We start from the raw sequence: 20,739 nt of genomic DNA on the forward strand, positions 1-20,739 counted from the left end.
CACGAGCTTAAAATACAAGCACATAAGAATACGAGCTATTGTAATAAGAATACGAGATATTGTAATAAGAATACGAGCTAAGGTTAAAATAATACGAGAACACAAATTAAGCGCTTAAAAATATGAGCTTTTATAAATAGAACATGAGCTTAAAATACAAGCACATAAGAATACGAGCTATCGTAATAAGAATACGAGCTAATGTTAAAATAATACGAGAATACAAGCTAATTGAGACACTTATCGAGCTTAAAGTATTAAACCAGACTTGTAAGACGCTAAAGTTTGATAACATATTAATCGCTTAAAAATACGAGCTATTACTAAAAGAACACGAGCTTAAAAAAACAAGCACATAAGAATACGACTTACTAAGATAAGAATACGAGCTATTGTTAAAACAATACAAGAACACAAATTAATCGCTTAAAAATACGAGCTTTTATAAAAAGAATACGAACTTAAAAATTTACCTTGACAGGGAGACGTAATATCTATTTGTCTTTCCAACACCATTGAATCAGAGGTAAATGTTTCAGTTTCCATTAAAGTTTCATGCTCATTCGAAGTTTCATGTTCCATTGATGACGTTACAATTGAAGTTTCATCCGCCGTCGAAGCTTCATCCGCCATTGATTGAAGAAAGAGAGATATAATGGTTGATATAACAATTTTAGGGAGAAGATGATTCATTTACTGGAGATGGAGGAAAGATGGGAAGGAGTTAGAAAAATGTGGAAGCAGTTAGAGAGAGAAGGGGAATTGGGATAACGTTACTCTTGTTTCTCTTTTTTTTTTTTTTTTTTTTTTTGTCAAAAGTAATTGAAAAAGACTAAATTACCCCTGGATGTACAATAGCATTGTACATCCAGTTGTATAGTCTTGGAACTGAAGAGAAAAGAAGGAAAAAAAACTTTCCATAATTTTCTTTTCGAAAAAACAAAACTTTCCCATTTTTCCTTTTCTAATTCGGTAAAAAAAACTTAATTTTTTTTTTTTTCACGGTAACAACAAAATTGAGCCGTCAAAATTTTTTTTCCTTTTGCGGCATAAAGCCCTAAAACAAAATTGATGAAGAACAAAGTTTACAGTTGCTAATAGAACATGGTTTAGCAAATTGATTAACAAGCATGATTAACCTTATATATATGCTAAAACTATTAGCAAAAACAAGTTCTTGTATCAATGACATGATGCTACTATATCTATTCTAACTTAATATGCATTAAATCAAAATTCGCCAATTCTTCATATGATAATTTTAACCGATTAAAACAAAGATATGATCAAAAGAAATTGGATATAAATCATCAAACAAAAGGAAAAACAAAGCAAAAAAACAGGCCGTAAAAAAATAATATCTCGGCCAAAAAATTTAACCGAAAAAAAGAAACCCTAATTTATATACTCGAAAATTAGGTTATAAGTTTACATACAATTTTATGAAAATCATCAAAATTAAAATCGTGGCCTTAAGCTCTGATACCACTTGTGGGAAATAAGTCTGTATACTTCCCTTAAACGAGAAGGATTATAACGATTCAATAAAGATGATCTAAGGTCATAAAATAAAATACATAAACATAAGTAAAAAAATTTAGAATTAACCTTCGGTCCTAGCAAATATGGCCTAAGAACAATATCAAAATTGATATTCGCCTATTAGTTGCACCCAAGACGATCTGAGATATGCCCTTTGATTATGCTAGAAATCAATCTAAAATTTTCTGTAAAATTTTATTGTCTTTGTGTTCTTGTGATGAGAAAGAGGATGCAAGGTCAGAAAAAGCATTAGGTCAGAAATAATTCTCTACCTTTCTTTTATATAGACCGAAATCTGAAATCAGTTAGGAAAGAAATAACCTCCTAATTTTCGTCCAAACAGACCGAAAATAAGGAGTGTATTTTCCTTATTTTGGTCTTTCCAAAAATATATAAAGTGTGTTAAATTGTCATCTAGTAAGGATCGAACCCATGACCTCTTGGTTTGTGTACCCTCACTATTACCACTATGACACATTCAACTTGTTGATATTAAATACAACTGATTATAGTTAACTACGAATTAACAGATTAATTCGTCCAAACTAACATTATATATATTTAATTAAATATAACTTATTATATTTATTTTACGAATTGACAGTTAATTCGTCTCAACTTTATATTATTTAATTTTCATTAAATAATTATCTCATCAACACATTGACTAATTTTTAGTCATTTTGGGCATCAATGTAATTATATTTATATAACCACATTTCTCAAACACATCCTATAGGTGTGACCTTTAGGGACCAGTTGATCACCGCCATCTGTATGATAATAACGTCAAACTTTCTAGCAAGCCAACCGTTATTAGGTAAACGTTAATCAACTGATTAAATATACGAAGTATACCCTTGTGAACCTGTAAGAGATTTACAAATGTTATCACACTAATTTGTGGAGGACACAAGCTCCAACAGGTAGAACTTCCTCGTCTTCCGGGTGAAGACCATCTCGCAATTTCTCAATGATTACCCGTTTCTTAGCCGGGTCACAAGCTCTAGCTTCTGCAAACAGCTTCTCCAACTCATCATCATCGGTCTTGGGTGTTACACCAACATTGTCGTACTCCAAGGTCCTCCAAAAAGCATGAACATCTTCAAGATAGACCCTCTTACCCATTATTTGCAAATGGATCAATGTACAAGCACAAGGTAATCCATGAGTAACCCTTAGCACACATCCACAATGCTCTTCCAACACATTCCCAAGCTCTATCCCTCTCTTAATCTCTTCTTCCATTATCTCAATGGCATTGATAGACACATTTCCTTGCAACAATGAAAATACACGATCTCCAATTCGCGGCCTAATCCTCGAAACCTCTAGCTCATATCTAATCTTCGAGTGTTGCGCTTCAAGCATGGAATGAATACAGAACCACATAGTGTCAAGGTTTAGGTTATTACTCTTCAACCAAGATTTTAAAAGTGAATGGGAGGACTCTACTCGGGAAGTGGCCGTGTTTCCAAGATGTAAGTATTGGTTTGTATAGCAGTTCACGAACTTCTTCCTGTATTTACCCCATGTACTGATCACATAAAGCGCCATCTCTTCCCACTTTTCACTAAAACATTCCCAAGCGCTCCTAAACTCATCAATGATGGATGCATTGATCACGCGGTCCCAACCTCTTTCTGGACTGTGCATTATTATATCTTTGTACCCCAATTTCTCCTTTGAGAGTGCTTGTTTCTCCACAGCACGGTTAATGTGCCAACGACACAAAAGGCGAGGAGTGCTCGGATGAAGGGACTCAAGAGCGGCGATCAAACTCATATCCCGATCAGTGACAAAGGCAGAAATAGATGAACCTGTACAACTTAGTAGCTCCCCTAATCTCATCAACATCCACCCATAATCGTCTTCCGACTCTGACGGAAGGAGCACCGCAGCAATTAAGAAGGAAGACCCACACGGTGTTACATCAACAACCTCAACAAGAGCAATTTTGTAAACATTTGTCTTGTACGTCGAGTCAATAAGAACCACATGTGGGTAAGCACGGAAGAGTTTAACCGCTTCCGGATGAGCCATAAAAACATGACTGAGCTCCTTTAATTTGTCTCGGAATCTTTTTTGTGCCATTCCACATAATTAGCAGCAACGGCTACAGCCAACATTTGTTGAGCGGTATTCCATGTTCCTCTAATTTCACGCCGAAACTTGTTAGCCGCACTATAAATTTGGGCGCTTGTAGGTTGGGGTTTATCGGGAGTTCTTTGATGAAGACCATTTTTAATATCTCTCAGGGGAATCGACGCCCGGACTTGTTGCCTCACGAACTCTTTCTCTTCGGCATTCAAACCAGCAAAATGCCTATGACCGTCTTTGTACTTTGTGGTTGTGATATCCACCTTTCTCCGAGGTCAAAATGTTCCAAACAATCAACTCTTTCCCATTTATATCATTAGCCCGGTTTTGAACGGCTCGAACCCGAAACAAACACTCACACTTAGTTGTCCCTTTCTTCTTAGGCTTCTCGGGAATATCGGGATCGATCTTCTTTTTAGTTCGGCCGTATCTTGAACAACGAAATTAAGAGCCAACTCGGGTTGTTTACGATTTTTGGCCCCATTTGATGCTTTTACTAAGGCAAACCCGTTATCAAAAGCTATATTTTGAGCCCACTCAAATGCCTCATCCCGACTCGCAAAACATGTAATCGTCTCAAATAGGTGGTTGTAATTAACATCGTTTCCACCAAACTCCTCAAATGAATCCTGTTAAAACACAAAATTAATAATGATTAGATGCTAAAATATGTAAAAATACCTGAACTTACGAAAAAAAACTAAATAAAATGAAGAAAAACCAATTTAATAGTCTGAACCAGGAGCGGACATTGAATATTCACGTCCATCACCATGACAGACGTGTACATTCAACGTCCCAACCCATTATGGACGTGAATAGTACACGTCCCTCCCCGTGATGGACTTTGATATTCAAAGACTGTCCATGGTGGACTTTGAAATTCAAAGTCCCTATCCATGACGGACTTTGAATGTTCACGCCCCTCTCCATAAGGGACATTGAATGTTCACGTCCCCTTCCATGGGGGACTTTGAATCGACACGTCCCTCTCCATGAGGGAGTTTGAGTTTCTACGTCCTAATTGACGACTACAAATATTTTCGACGGGTTTGGGCGTGTTTGTTCCATTTATCCTAATTCTATGAAGACTTAACATGGTCAATATAACAACTTAACATGTAATTCAATAATCATACTAATTCGATTGAAATGAAAATAGATTGTGTAATTACGTACCTCAAATTCGTTGTTAGCATTTGATGTGGATTGCTCGTTGTTTGATATTGAATCGTTGTTTTGTTGATGTGGATTGCTCGTGTAGTTCTTCAACCGAGTTAGAACATCTTTTTTTTTTAGTGTTGTTTGCTTGGGAGAGAATTAGGTAGAGAGAGGAAGAGGAAGGGTAAGGGACGTCTTTTTTATGAAAAGCGTCGACGACGTTTTACAGCCCTCTTCATTTATTCATGACGGACATGATATAATAAACACATAATGGATAAGCGAACCCTTTTAAGTTGCTGCCAATCAAATTTTTTTTTTTTCTAAATATTTTATACATGGGACCTGTGGGTAACCCGGATCCTACCCGGATCTGGATCTAGCCAATTTGGACCCGCCAGATCTGGATCGGATCTGGATCCGGTTTTAGCATCGCGGATCTGGATCTGAATCCTATTAAACCCTGTTCAGATCCGGCCCATTACCATCTCTACATACGCACACCTCCGTATCTTAGTGACCTAACTTTCTCGTCTCATTACCACACCTAAACTTACCCAAAGCACCCACTAAGTTGCTGAATGAGACTGAATCTTGACCATCCATAAGACCACCGTCTTTCCTTAACCCTCGTTTCCATATTTCCCCAAACATTTCGCATTCTCTCTCTTCATTTCCTTCGCTCATACACACCCAAGGTATTACCTTTTTCCCCCCTTTTACTCTCTCTTTCTTCCTTATTTTCGTTATTTTATTTTATTTTATTTCGATTCTAAACCCTAAAAATCAATTTTTTCAATAATGTTTAGCATTTGTTTTCCTAGATGATATGATTATTAGTTTCAGCTTCAAATGTGAGTAATGATATAAAATTAATTAATGTGTTTGTTGTTATTTATTAGTACTGATTATTATTTGAGATTTGTTTAATTATGTTAAGATATGGTATATTTAATCACTGCAGGGAAGTTTCGTTGAAGGATTATTTAGTTTTTCTTGGCGGGAAAATTGATTTTTGGGGATTAGGGTTGTGGTAGATTGATTGATTATTGATTTGGGTATGTCTGGTGTTGAGAATACAAACACTGATCCAGCTCAATTTAGTGGAATAAACGAGAGTAGTGCTGTTTGTGGAGATGCGCCTGTTGCAGCGCCAGAAAGTAAGGAAATTTGTGGTTTTGATGGTGTTAACAATGGGTCGAGTTCGGTTTTTGATTCTTGTGTTGGAAATGATGGGGGGTATGGTGGTGATATAACGAACTGGGATTTGGGGAAATGTTATGGGGAGGGATTGAACACGGTGCAAGCTGTTGAGGAGGTGTTGGATTTTTCTGATACGGGATTTCAGGGTGGTGAACAATCTGGGATGGGTAATAATGTTGGGAGTGATTGTGCCGCTCAGGAACCAAATCATGGTAATGTGTGTGATGGTGAGAATATGGGATGCAAGCCAGTAGAAGATGGCAGTGAAGGAATGCATTGCAATGAGAAGATGTTGGGGAATAGTTTAGATGGGATGGGAACTGAGGGAATAGTACCTCATTCTGATAGTTGTCATGATGCTAGGAATGACTGTGACAAAGTGTTAAGTTGCGGCAATGAGACGACAGAAGGAAAAAGTTTGAGCCCCCGGGAGGTTGAGAACAAGACATTTGAACAATCAGGAGTTGTTAGCTGGGAATCGATTTATGAAGTTGCGAAACAATCTGTGGAAATCGTCAGCGACATTCCGGCTGCAGATGATGAACATATGTTGTCTCGTGAGAGTGAGACAGGCGAACCATCGGCTGTTTTGACCGGTGTGCAATGTGCAAAAAGTGAAACAGTGATCCCTGGAGATATATTTACCAGTTCAGTAAAATCTGATATAGTCAGTGAAAGTTTGAATCCCGAAGGTGAAGCTGTACATTTCCAGGAAGAAGGCCTTGTGGAAGGTGTAAAATTTAACGAATCATCTAAAGTCAAGGAGGATGGCATTCCTTTAGGGGTACATGATGATCAGATGCAACAGAAAGAAGACGAAACCTCTAAAGTTGAACCAGACAATGCATGTAAAGAGGAAACCTACATGGCAGACCAGGTTGGAAAACCTCCTGGTGGAATTGTGGAAGGGACATTTACTGCTTGTGATGAGAAAACCAGTCTTAATGAGCAGCTCGAACCATCTATTCATGTAGTGGGTAAGAAAGGATGTGTTGTAGTGCTCGGAGTTCCAGCTACTGATCCTACTGTGAAGCCTCACCGTTCTAAGACTCCAATACAAGTTAATGAAGCAAGTGAAAAATCACGCCGTGGTCGAAAGCCTAGTATCGGTTCAGCAACATCATCAAAAAAGACTCCCCAACAAACTTCAGCATCAAGTTCAAGGGCCTTGAGGTCCAAGATGGAAAAGAGTCCTATTAGTCCTGAACCAATTGCTAATTTAGAAAATACACAAGGCAGTAATGTGGAAAGAAGAGGAAGGAAAAAGGGGGAGGTGAAGGGAAAAACTACGGATCAATTTTCAAAAATGAGAAAACATTTGAGATACTTACTGCACAGAATAAGTTATGAGCAAAACCTACTTGATGCTTATTCCAGTGAAGGTTGGAGAGGACAGAGGTTTGTTCGTCTGTTTCGAGTCTGATTTTCTGATTATTTGCCTCGTCCTATACCAATTTACTTTGGTATGATTGACCTTGCATTATAATTATAGTTTTAAAGAAAGCAATATAATCCGTGTCCATTTTTTTTCATCTTCTCAATGATATAAACGTTTAGTTAAGTTGTCCAGTTCCATGCTTCTTAAAGAATCTCACTGCTCATTTGTTTTTAAGTCTAGGATGACTCACCAGTAGCACTTAAGTTTCAATTATTCATCATTTCACAGATTCTCATCAGCACTTGAAAAGTGTAGGGCCGTAGTAGTCTGGGTTGCGTCCCCACTCCCCCAATGTCCAGATTACCCTGATTTAGCGATTTCTTCATTCCCATTTTAAGGCTTGTCCGCTTGTATACACTATGGACTACTGATCACCAGGCAGAAGTCATGATTTTACTATTTTACTACTGAATTGCTTTCTATTTTTGTCCATATACGGAATGTGTTAATTTTTTCTATTGAAATTGCAGCTTAGAGAAGTTGAGGCCTGAGAAGGAGCTTCAGCGTGCAAAAGCTGATATAAATCGCTCTAAGGTGAAGATTAGAGAACTCTTTCACCGACTTGATTCAATATCTACTGAAGGGAAATTTCCAGAATCTTTGTATGATGATGATGGACTCATTGACAGTGAAGATGTAAGTCTGAAAGTAACTGTTCCTCAGAAAATTAAACCCTATGCTCAAAAGTAGAATCTGAGTTTTTTGTCCTCCTGTTACAGATTTTCTGTGCGAAGTGTGGGTCCAAAGAGTTGCTCGCTGGCAATGATATTATACTCTGTGATGGTAATTGTGATCGTGGATTCCACCAATACTGCTTAGAACCTCCTCTGCGAACTGAAGAAAGTAACTTTACTGCTTTTGTTGGTTGTAGCTGTTTTCCGTCGTAGAATTCTTAAATAATGTTACAATTATTTATTTGTGTTCCTTTCATCCTTTGTTCAGTTCCACCTGGTGATGAAGGTTGGTTTTGCCCTGCTTGTGATTGCAAATTTGACTGCATTGATTTGCTAAATGATTCTCAAGGAGCAAAACTTTCTATTGAAGACAGTTGGGAAGTAAGACAAGACATCACCTTGGTGTTTGTTCTCTATTGCATGCGTGCTCAGTCATATGCAGGAATATTTTCTGAATGATATTTCTTCGATCAAATGCAGAAAGTTTTTCCAGAGGCGATAGCAGCAATGGCTGGTCTCAAGCAGGATGATATAATGGGGCTCCCATCAGATGATTCTGACGATAATGATTACAACCCTGATGGTCAAGATGATGGTTCTAAAGACGAAGTGAAAGAATCAGGTTCCAGTGGGTCTGATTCCGATGAATCTGATGAGTCGGACTTCTCATCTGCTTCCGAGGATTTGGCGGCTGTATCTAAGGATGACCAATATCTTGGGCTTCCCTCTGATGATTCGGAGGATGATGATTTTAATCCTGATGTTCCAAATGCTAATGATGATGATGATGAACGTGCAAGTTCAAGCTCGGATTTTACATCAGCATCTGAGGATTTAAGAGCCACCGGTGGGAATGATGATATGTCAGAAAATGGAGACTCCTTACCTATTGAGCCGGATCAGAACTTGGACGATTCCTTGCCTATTTCTGGCAGAAGACATATTGAAAGATTGGACTATAAGAAGCTCTATGATGTAAGAGTTTCTTCTGTGCTGAAAAAATGGGGGACTGCTCATAATTACGATAAGCTCAAACCAACACCTTGAAGCTGCCTCGAATCTTGAGCATAAATTTATCATCCTTTTAGCTGACAAAGCAGCCTCAATTGGTCAGGCTGTTAGTTATATGAAGGCTTTAACATGTGGATGATTGCGTTGACCCCTATGATTTTATGCATGCAGTGGTGTCATTGCTTAGGTTCCCGGATATAATCTGCTAGATATAGACTCTTCTTCATCGCTGTGCTAAGGCTATAAGGCCTCTTCTCCCATTGCTGTGTTTTTGTGTGTCTATGCACGAGCATGCATGTTTTTTCCCCCCAATGTTGTGTGTGTAGCTGTCTAGTCTAACTGATCTTCCCTCTCATGCCTTGGGCTGAGACTGAATTGGTGTACTGCTTGCTAATACTGTATGGAGTCTAACTTGTTGGTGATGATCATGAGTTGAGGATTTTGAATTGTTATTATATACTAATGTAGTGTTTGAAGATTTGAACCTTTTGCCATTTGAAGTTCTGGTAACAAGAAAATCATGTGGTCATGTGGTATTCTACTTATGTTGTTGCAAATCTGTTATGATGGTCCTTGGAAATGATTGAATTCAAATCAACTTTGCCTTGTTGTATACTCGTATGATATTGTCTTATTATGATTGTATACTTGTATGATAATGTCTTATTACGATTGGAAAATTTTCCTTGATACAGTAACATTTGTCAAGAGTGTGTTATATCTCATATACCACAACATCTGATTTATTGTGTGATGATCTCTACTTCTTCAGGACTTGGTGACGGTCTTGTAGAGCTCGTTTAGTTTATTTATTCTGTACATGTTCCACGCAGTGCGTGTGTCTGATGTGTTGCTATGGTTCAGGAAGCATATGGAAATGCAGTTTCGGATTCAAGTGATGATGAGGAATGGAACGATGATGTTGGTACGACGAGAAGTAAGTCCAGTGCTAAAAGAGAAGCTTCAGCATCTGCTAATGGGGATGCATTGGTTTCAGCTGATGGGTCTAGTCCTGCAGTTACTCCTCGAACGAGAGGACGACCAAAGGGCGATCAAGAAGTTGAAAATGGTTTGACTGTGAAATCGCAAAAAACCCCACAGGCCACCACCTCTGGTGGCACGAGCAGGAAGAGACCACCCTATAACAAACTCCCAGAATCTATCACTCAGGTATTTTATCGAAATCATGGTGTCATTTAACGTGCCTGGCTTTAGCTGCTTTTCCGAATGTTCAGTTGCTAGCTAAGCAATTTAGACTACTTTGGTACATTGTACAAACTGTTTTGCATGTAAACTATTTCAAAGTAATCTACCTTTTTTTATTCTTCTCTGAATGTAAAATGGTTGTTAGACTTAGACCTGACAATTGGGTCATTTTGGTCAGTTTTAGGGCTAGTCATCACGGGCTGGGTAATTTCAGGTACACCATCATCGGGTCAGGGTTGAGGTCAGTTTGGGTTCGGCTGTTCGGCTGTTTTTGGGTCTGTGGTGGCTGTAAATATTTTGGGTTTTTCTCATCTGCACCTTCGTATTTAAGTTGTTTTCTCATCTGTACCCCTGCTTTTTTAAATCTCCATCTATATGACTTACCCCTGTATTCTCTCATTTCATTTTTAACCGTACTTTTATAACACAATTCCGTCTAGTACCTTCGTATTTAAGTTGTTTTCTCATCTGTACCCCTGCTTTTTTAAATCTCCATCTATATGACTTACCCCTGTATTCTCTCATTTCATTTTTAACCGTACTTTTATAACACAATTCCGTCTAGTACTTCTGTTAATCGGGTATGTTAAACCATAATACTCCCATGTTAACTTCACTAAACATTCTTAACAGTAATTTATTATCTTAACAGCTCCTTAATCGAAATCATTAGTCTAGCCTCCACCAACTTCATCTCCCTCCTTCTAGAGAAAAACATCACGAAAACAAATGTGTATGTAAGTGGGACTTAAATTTTATCTCCAGATCATTGGAGTAGAGCCTTGGCGCACCGGTTAAGGTGTTGCTTTGTGACCGTGAGGTCACGGGTTCAAGTCCTTGGAACGGCCTCTTGCCAAAATGGCAAGGGAAGGCTTGCCCCAATTACACCCTTGTGGTGGGACCCTTCCCCGGACCCTAGTAGAGAAACAAAAGCGGATCATTGATGATGAATAGGAGGTTGTTTCAAACTTAATTATTCAAGTAAAATAAGAAATATGGATATCGGTATCTCGTTCAAATATTTTTAGATATCTAGACATTGGATATCCAAACATTTTGTCGGAAGTCATGTTTGGGTCTACTCCAAGATTGGGATTGTGTCACGTCCTTCGTGTTAGGTCAGTTTTGCAAGTTTAGCTAGTAATGTTTTTAACTTGGAGATCTTGTACAGAGACTTCATGAATCATTCAAGGAAAATCAGTACCCCGATCGTTCAACAAAAGAAAAGCTCGCAGAGGAACTTGGTATCACGCCTGTCAAGGTTTGGTTAATTGATTCAACACCAGCTAAGTCAATATTCTATTCCCCCCTTTCGGCTTTTCTCTTAGATTCCTTTTCCTTTGTAGGTTGATAAATGGTTTGGCAATGCCCGTTGGAGTTTCAACCATCATCCATCCCGGGTGGAAGCAAGCATTGCCCGAGTTGTGCCAGGTGGTGGCAGCTTAAAGGAAGTCGAGGGTTCTTCAAGTAAATTTACTAAAGAAAATGAAGAAACGATCGCCACACCTCGAACAACTAGGAAGAGAGGTAAACATGATGAGGTTCAGACTGATTCTACCAAGGAGAATGAAACTAAAGGGAAGGAGAGAGTTGTGCCGGGTGGTGGCACCCCAAAGGACGTTGAGGGTTCTTCAAGTAAATTTACTAAAGAAAATGAAGAAACTGTCGCCACACCTCGAACAACTAGGAAGAGAGGTAAACATGATGAGGTTCAGACTGATTCTACCAAGGAGAATGAAACTAAAGAGAAGGAGAGAGTTGTGCCGGGTGGTGGCACCCCAAAGGAAGTTAAGGGTTCTTCAAGTAAATTTACTAAAGAAAATGAAGAAACGATCGCCACACCTCGAACAACTAGGAAGAGAGGTAAACATGATGAGGTTCAGACTGATTCTACCAAGGAGAATGAAACTAAAGAGAAGGAGAGAGTTGTGCCGGGTGGTGGCACCCCAAAGGAAGTTAAGGGTTCTTCAAGTAAATTTACTAAAGAAAATGAAGCAACGATCGCCACACCTCGAACAACTAGGAAGAGAGGTAAACATGATGAGGTTCAGACTGATTCTACCAAGGAGAATGAAACTAAAGGGAAGGAGAGAGTTGTGCCGGGTGGTGGCACCCCAAAGGAAGTTGAGGGTTCTTCAAGTAAATTTACTAAAGAAAATGAAGCAGCGATCACCACACCTCGAACAACTAGGAAGAGAGGTAAACATGATGAGCTTCAGACTGACGCTACCAATGAGAATGAAACTAAAGAGAAGGAGGAAGCCGGTGGACGAGCTCTTAGAAAGAGGAGGAAATCGGATGCTGGCAGGGGATAGTTGCGAGATAGAAACTACGATATGAGGAAACCGAGCACATCACCAACAGTCTTTGCCCCGATTGAGGTCAAGTCATATAACCGGCCATATCTCCGTCTTGTGGGTCTTCTGGCAGATTGGATACTCCCTACCTGGCTGAATTCTGTCCGCAGCCTCTCTAGTGATAATCTTAAAGGCCAACTTTGGAGCAGTGTACTCCTTGATTGGAGCATTGATTTTGGTGGTGAAGAGCAGCTCGAGTAACGATAATTCGTCAGTGCTAACAGGAGTTCTCATATCGTATATTCAATTGAAATATCAATGATCTGTTTGATTCTCGCTAATCATCTAGACTAGTTATTTAGATTTTCGTAGATGTCGTGTAATGTTTTGGTTGAAATTTGCTCCACAGAGTACATTTTATCGGCTTGTATTTTAAGTAGATTTTGTGTATCATGTGTTTCAATTGTCACAAATGTTATAAGATGTACTTTTCCGCATTGTATTTCAAGTAGACTTTGTGTATCATGTTTCAATTGTCGCAAGTTTGTTAATACGGAGTATGTACTTTGTATTACGTTGCTTTTTGTGAAAGTTTTACACTATGGTGACTTGAGTTTAGTACTCTCGGTGGGGAGTGGGGAGGGTTGTCGGGTGGGGCTTTTTGGTGGTGTTGTGGGAACAAGAGCTTTATGTCAAAAAATTGATAAAGAAGGTAATTTCCTTAAATTTTTCTTTGGTGTCGATTTTGTTCGGGCTTCAACAAAGTATGTAAAAAAAATCAATGAAGTTTTGAAACGTATTTTTAATTCTGATCCAACACAAATCCTTAATTATCTGAATGCATATTTTGGCTTTGTTTATATGAAGACTCGGGCAACCCGTTCAAGCATTTGGATAGGCTAACAAACTAGAGAGACTTGGTTTTACTCGAGAGGAAGTGATGACATCTTTGCAATTTATCAAGATCAAATCCAAGTTAAACTAGATGACGATAATTTAATAAGAAATATAATTACTCGAATTTTGAATTAAATTTCACTCACCATATTTTATTTTTTACTAATATGACAAATTCTCACTTTCTTTTCTTAAATTTACTAATTGAGCTTTATTTTCGCTAAATTCATTTTATATCATTCCCCCCAAAAAATCAATCTCTCTTCCTCACTTCATAATTCTACTAATTAACTAGTACTTGCCCTCTTCTTTTTCAATTAAATATTCTAATTTTTAATTCGTTTTAGCTCATTTCATTTTTACACTAAATCTTATATTATCATCTTGTTGGATTAATCTCCCAAAAACTCCAATAATTAAATGTTGAAATAAAGTGTAATGTTTAACAAACAAATACGTAAAGTGTTTTACGTTTTTGGAGAATGATCATAAAAAGCACAAGATGTTATGGATTGTTTTAATTAGAACAATCAATGGCTTGTGAGAAGTTTTAAGATTATATTTAGTATAAATAGCTATTAGTGGTAATAGTTTTATACACACAAAAATATAGAGAGACAAATTAATATAAATTGGTGAGAATATTTCTTGTTCTAGAAGAGAGAAAATAGAGTGATCAACATCCATTAGAAAGAATAAGAGTGAGATAAAGTTTAAGAGGGAGTGATAATACTAGTACGTGATTGTACTCTAAGAACTTTGTTATATCTTATTAGTGAATTAATTTGTCGAGAGAGCCGCGGTTTTTCCCTTAGTTGAGAAGGGTTTCCACGTGAGAAATTGTGGTGTCATTTTTATTTGTTGTTACTTACGATTGTTGTACGTGTTCCTTCCTAGTTTCGTTGTTGAGTGAGACTCTTCACGCACCGGGTTTACAGGACGCTTCCCCAACAGTGGTATCAGAGCCAGGTTCTGTATACTGGGAGGTGTGGAGATTTCGATTTAGGGAGGAACTTATTAATCATAAGTAAGATGGCGGAGAAATTTCATGTTCCATTGTTTGATGGGAAAAATGAATTTATGGTGTGGAAGAGCACGGTTGAAGACTTGTTAGTTCACTCGAGTCTTGATGAGGCTTTGGAATTGACTAAGCCATTACAGATGAGTGAGTCTAATTGGGAGTCAAATAAAAAGAAAGCCGTGAGTATGATAAGGTTGGCGATAGTACCGGAGATTAAGTATAATCTTTTGGGCGAAAAGGAGTCGAGGGCCTTGTTAGAAAAGTTACAAGGCATGTATGCGTCAAAGTCGCTCACCAACCGATTATGTTTGCGATGGGAGTTGTATCAACTCAAGATGGAGGAGGGTGATACAAATTTACAAGACCACATAAATAAATTCAACGAACTCGTGTGTCAACTCTTGAATGCCGATGAGAAGATAACGGATCAAGAGCAAGCTCTCTTGTTATTGGCTTCATTGCCGAAGAGTTTTAGACCCATTGTGATGACGATGCTCGTGGGTAAAGAGAAAATTTATTTGGATGAAGCAATAACGGTGGTGAGAGAAAATGAGAGGATGATGGCAAAAATAGATGGAAATGCATCATCAAGTGATGGGGCACTAGTGGCAGATGGTTGTGAAAGAGGAAGAAAATCACAAAGATATGGAGATGGCTAAAGAAGTAGATTAAAGTCGCGCACTAGAGACATGGATAATGTGGAGTGTTATTATTGTCATAAGAAGGGCCATGTTCAACGAAATTGTCCAATAATGAAGGAAGACTTGAAAAGTGTGAAGTCTTTAAGAGAAAAGTTGGGCAAAGCTAAAGTTGATATTTAGGTAATTCTTTCAATATGGTGTGTGGTAATAGTAGTGATGATGAAGGCATATTCTTGACTACTCAAGATGAGGTGGAATGTCAAGAAAAATGGGCGATGGATTCGGGTGCCTCTATGCATGTGTGTAACGACCAAGGATCATTTGATACTTTGAAAAATAATGGAGACTTTGGACATGTCAAAGTGGGTGACGGTCTCAAATTAAAAGTTGAGGGTGTAGGGAGTGTAAGAATGAAACTCCATGATAGCACCATAAGAACTTTAAAAAATGTGAGGTATGTCCCTAAAGCTTGTTCCAACATTATTTCTTTGGGTGTGTTGACGACTCAAGGTAATCGATATATTGGTAGTGGTAAGTGGTGCAAAGTGTATGGTGGAAGAAGCTTGGTGTTGCAAGCAGGGGCGGATCCACGTGAAGGGCTATATGGGCTTCAGCCCAACCAAGTTTTAGAGATAAAAAAATTTAGTTTACCATAAACTCAATCATGCAAAGTAGTCCAACTGGTATAATCAAACTGACCAAAGGCTCTCCTTGGGATGCCAACGCAGGTTCAAACCCTGATACAATATTTTTGTTTCTCTTAAAACTCTTATGTATTTAACACTTTTTGTTTTTTCCAACACTTTATATTTTACACAACACATTTTCTTTTAACAGAATTATCTTTCTAATATATTAGTTGTTCATTACATAAGTTGACAATTGTAATTTGTTAGTGTTCCTTAATTAAATCAGTAGTTATGAGTGGGACGATCTTATACTATGAGACAATCGCATATATAAAAACATCGCTCATTTATTAGCATTAAATGAATAGTTTTTTTATAAACATAGACCATCCTAGCCATAATATGAGACAGTCTTACTCTATAATTGTGTAATTAAATTATTCGTCGCATTACAAAATGTCAATACGTTGTTAAATTAATAGAAAACTGAATTGCATTGTAAAAGACTATACGATAGTACGAGTATATATTTTACTCATATATTTTTACGCACAAGCTTACGACTTCATATGACTAACGACCACCAATTTTGGCCTAGCCCAACGTACTTTTCATTCCTGGATCCGCCCCTGGTTGCAAGGGGAGAAAACGAAAAACAATATTTGCTATGTGGATGGACATAGCGTGAAAGGTAAGATCGACGTAAAGAAGAAAGTCCGCTTTTCCGAGATAGTTGAGGTGTTTGGAGCTTTTGGTCGAGGGAGGAAATTGTTGGATTAATCTCCCAAAAACTCCAACAATTAAATGTTGAAATAAAGTGTAGAATGTTTCACAAGCAAATACGTAAAGTGTTTTACGCTTTTGGAGAATGAACACAATGCATAAGATGTTATGGATTGTTTTAATTAGAACAATCAATGGCTTGTGAGAAGTTTTAAGATTATATTTAGTATAAATAGTTATTAGTGGTAATAGTTTTATACACACAAAAATATAGACAGACAAATTAATATAAATTGGTGAGAATATTTCTTGTTCTAGAAGAGAGAAAAGAGAGTGTTCAACATCCATTAAAAAGAATAATTAAGAGTGAGATAATGTTTAAGAGGGACTGACAATACTAGTACGTGATTGTACTCTAAGAACTTTGTTATATCTTATTAGTGAATTAATTTGGCGAGAGAGCCGTGGTTTTTTCCTTAGTTGAGAAGGGTTTCCTTGTGAGAAATTGTGGTGTCATTTTTATTTGTTGTTACTTACGGTTGTTGTACGTGTTCCTTCCTAGTTTCATTGTTGGGTGAGACTCTTCACGCACCGAGTTTACAGGACGCTTCTCCAATACATCTTTACACCCATATTTGCTTTTATGTCTCAAATTTCAATTTATTATTTTAGTTCCTATTATTTTACCTATTTTCCCTAATTACTTGATTTATATTTTAGTGATATAATGTGTTTTTTTTTTTTTCTTTTCCCAACTGTTTCAACTTCCTGTTTGATTACATTTGTTTTATTTTTTTGCTCAATTGTTGGAATGACTTTGTTTCTATTTAAAGTTTTATCATTTTTTTTTGGTTACAAGAAGTGAAGTTCAACCCAAAACGAAATAAACAAAAACTAATAAAAACGTGAACCAGAAAACAAAGAACAAAACTAAAACACTAAGGCCTATCAACTGGGACGAGTCTCGGCCAAGCCACACTACCGATATCCTGCTGCAACAACCGAGTTAAATGGGCAGGGAAATTGTCCATTTCCCAGACGATCGTTTGATAATCTTGAGCAACTCCTACATTCGCCAACCAATACGCACACTTGTTGGCCTCTCTATAGATATGATGGACTTCAATTTTCCATGGGTGATCATTCAAGAAGCATTTGCATATTTGTACCATATGTGTATGGGCATTGGGTAGCTCTTCCTTCGCATCTAGCATAGAAACAACTACACTGGAGTCCATCTAAATGATAAGGCGACCAATACCATGTTCCTTAGCAAGCATCAACCCCCGTTTCAAGGCCATCAATTCGGCTCTCGTAATCGTCGCCACTCCCAAATTTTCGACAAAAGCAAGAAAGGCAGCCCCTGTCGTATCACGAAAGACACCCCCTGCACCTGCTGGTCCCGGGTTCCCCTTGGAAGCACCATCAATGTTGAGGACAATCCACCCATCCGGTGGTGCAACCCATCTTATGAAGATCTCTTTGTACCTCACCTTGTTAGGTTCAGCTAGCAAATCCCTTGCCTCTTCCGCATGTCTAATCTCCCATATTCTTTGCATAAAGAATATGAAAATGTTGCTCGGTATCTCCTCCATCCTGCCAAAGCTATTATAGTTTCTCCATCTCCAAACCCACCACACCACAATATCAAAACACGTCGGCCAAGTATCCATACCCGTCAACTTCTGGACAGAGAGGTTCGAAATTACCCATAAACGAATTGAATTAGCTTCGAAAAAATCACCTGGTACTGAAGTTGTGAACAAGCTCCAAACCTTTCACGCCTCTCGACAATCACGTAGTAGATGGAGCGAAGTTTCCTCCTGTTCTCCACATCCTCCACACATGGGATCATCACAAAAACCACGCTTTGCCCAATTAACATTGGACATGATTCTATCATGTAGGAGTAACCATAAAAACAATCTAAGCCGTTGGGGTGCCCAAGTTTTCCAAGGTAATTTCCAAAAATCTTCATTTCCCTCCTCTGGTTCATTTCGAATGAGTCTAATTGCCGATTTAATGGAAAATCGACCCGATGGTGTAGGTGACCAATAAAGAGCATCATCATTGTTAATGTCCGTGATCACCTCATAAGATGCAATCGTCTGAAGAACATCAGTCGGGAGCCAGTCCGCAAATAGCTCCCACTTCCAACCCGTATGTTCGTCCCACATTTCATCCACGTGGTAATTTTGCACCTCTACTGGTAATTCCGTTATGACCAACTCAATAAGAGGCCGGTTCAAAACCCATTTTTGGTTCCAAAAGAGAGTATTACGGCCATTTCCGATGTCTGAGCTTATTCCTTTGCGCAAAGTTTCCACACCTTCCACAATCCCTCTCCAGACATTAGAACATGCTTGTTTTGGTTCAAACATACCCATGTCACACCTCCCTTGGCAATATTTGTGACGGAGCACTCGGGGCCAAAGAGAATTCGATTCGTTTAGGATGCGCCATCCTAGCTTGACCATGAAAGCGGTGTTCACTTGCCTCATAGATCGAATTCCTAGCCCTCCTTCCTCCTTCTCCTTCGTAACAACATCCCAAGAAACCAAGCTAAGTCCTCTCTTCTCTTGATCACTACCCCAAAGGAACCGCCTAGCTTTTTTATCTAAGTCATCACAAGTTGTACGCCAAGCCGTCTGCATAACATAAGCCGGAATGGTTGAAAGGGTGGATTGTATAAGCGTAGCTCTTCCTGCCAAAGAGATGTGTTTCGCTTTCCATCCCGTCAGCCGTTTGTCTACCTTTTGAACAATGTAATCGAAAGTGTCCCTCGTTACCCGATCATTTATAGTTGGCATTCCAAGATACATGCCCAAGTCCTCCGTCCTGTCAATTTGTAGCTTGTTGGATATGGCTGCTGCAACATTATCATCTGTGTTCATCGAAAAATAAATTCGGGATTTGTCACAACTGACTTTTTTACCCGAGGCTAAGCAAAACTCATCAAGGATTTTCTTTATGCATACAGCTTGGGTTATGGAAGCTTCACCAAATAAAATAATATCGTCGGCAAAGAAAAGATGAGTTAAAGACGGTCCATCTCTGCTTGTCTTGAAACCCTTCCAATTATCCACCCGATGAGCCTCCATAATTAATTGGCTCAATTTCTCCATACATATCGTAAAGATATACGGTGAAAGTGGATCACCTTGTCTAATTCCTATCGTCGGGGTAAAATTTTCAGTTCTTTCACCATTCCACAGAACATTTAGAGATGAGGATGTGATACACTTCATTATCACTCGTTGCATTCGTAGAGGTAGCTTCATGTCAGCGAGAGTGTGTGCAATAAATGGCCATTCCAGCCGGTCATAGGCCTTAGCTAGATCCAATTTAATTGCCATGTAACCTCCCCGACCCCTCTTTCCCAGCATTGAATGTAAAACCTCTTGAACCAGTATGATATTATCCGTGATTTGTATTCGAGGTACAAAACTACATTGCATCGGGCTGATAAGAATAGGTAGTACCTCCTTCAGCCGGTTAACTATCATCTTGGTAATAATCTTGAAAGATACATTACATAGCCCAATTAGTCGGAATTGAGAGGCCATATGTGGATTTTCCACCTTGGGGATCAAAGTCAGAAAAGTCTCGCACAACCCCTCAGGCAGAATCTCATTGTGAAGAACTTGAAAGATCATCCGGCAAAGACTCGGTGACACAATGTCCCATTGGGATTGATAGAAAATCGCTTGAAAACCATCCGGGCCCGGTGCCTTATACGGGGACATTTGATTTAAAACTTTGTGTACTTCAATGAGTGTATAATCACGGCTAAGTCTTCCTTGTTCCTCCAGGCACAGCTGTGGGAATTCACCAGATAAGACCCCTTCCAAATTAATCCGCGAAATAGGTCCAGCAAAAGCGTCTTTAAAGAAATCAATAACCAATTTTTTGATCTCCTCCGTGTTCCATACCCATCTGCCTTCACTATCTTGTAAACCTTCAATGCGATTTTGTTTCCTCCTTATAATAGTGCTAAGGTGGAAAAATCTCGTATTACGGTCACCGTCACAAATTGCCTCCATTCTTGACTTTTGGAACCAAAGTAATTCCTCTTGTTCAAGGACTTCGTTCAGCTGTGCTTTGAGCTTCCTCTCATACTTGAAAAGGTAATTGGGTCCTCCTCTTGATAATCTGTTTTGAACACCAATAAGTCTCCTTTCAAGACTTTTTTTACG

General features: G+C 38.5%; 2 protein-coding genes across 3 annotated transcripts; one reads left to right on the top strand and one right to left on the bottom strand.

The window, feature by feature from the left end:
- Positions 1–837: 837 nt before the first annotated feature.
- LOC141600727 (protein FAR1-RELATED SEQUENCE 5-like) lies at positions 838–3,636 on the bottom strand. Its single transcript, XM_074420972.1, has 2 exons — positions 2,467–3,636; positions 838–843 (listed from the first exon to the last, which is right to left on the bottom strand). Exons 1-2 carry the CDS (start codon positions 3,634–3,636, stop codon positions 838–840), a joined length of 1,176 nt encoding a protein of 391 aa, XP_074277073.1.
- A 1,673-nt stretch (positions 3,637–5,309) lies between these two features.
- Positions 5,310–13,157, top strand: LOC141599400 (uncharacterized). Of its 2 annotated transcripts, none has more exons than XM_074419386.1 (9): positions 5,310–5,501; positions 5,768–7,404; positions 7,915–8,080; positions 8,164–8,287; positions 8,387–8,499; positions 8,599–9,093; positions 9,994–10,299; positions 11,507–11,596; positions 11,682–13,157. In XM_074419386.1, the coding sequence occupies exons 2-9, from the start codon at positions 5,864–5,866 to the stop codon at positions 12,648–12,650; spliced, it is 3,804 nt and encodes a 1,267-aa protein (XP_074275487.1). In that variant the 5' UTR covers positions 5,310–5,501; positions 5,768–5,863; the 3' UTR covers positions 12,651–13,157. The 2 variants fall into 2 exon arrangements, with proteins under 2 accessions (XP_074275487.1, XP_074275488.1); XM_074419387.1 differs by lacking the exon at positions 5,310–5,501 and adding an exon at positions 5,526–5,657.
- Positions 13,158–20,739: the final 7,582 nt, after the last annotated feature.

The sequence above is a fragment of the Silene latifolia genome, chromosome 9 (assembly GCF_048544455.1).
Source record: "Silene latifolia isolate original U9 population chromosome 9, ASM4854445v1, whole genome shotgun sequence".
NCBI lineage: Eukaryota > Viridiplantae > Streptophyta > Magnoliopsida > Caryophyllales > Caryophyllaceae > Silene > Silene latifolia.

Coding starts and splice junctions, on each gene's coding strand:
- LOC141600727 (XM_074420972.1), bottom strand. CDS start 3,636: ATGGCACAAAAAAGATTCCGAGACAAATTAAAGGAGCTCAGTCATGTT.
- LOC141599400 (XM_074419386.1), top strand. CDS start 5,864: ATGTCTGGTGTTGAGAATACAAACACTGATCCAGCTCAATTTAGTGGA. Junction 8,081..8,163: donor GACTCATTGACAGTGAAGAT/GTAAGTCTGAAA, acceptor CTCCTGTTACAG/ATTTTCTGTGCGAAGTGTGG. Junction 11,597..11,681: donor TTGGTATCACGCCTGTCAAG/GTTTGGTTAATT, acceptor TTTCCTTTGTAG/GTTGATAAATGGTTTGGCAA.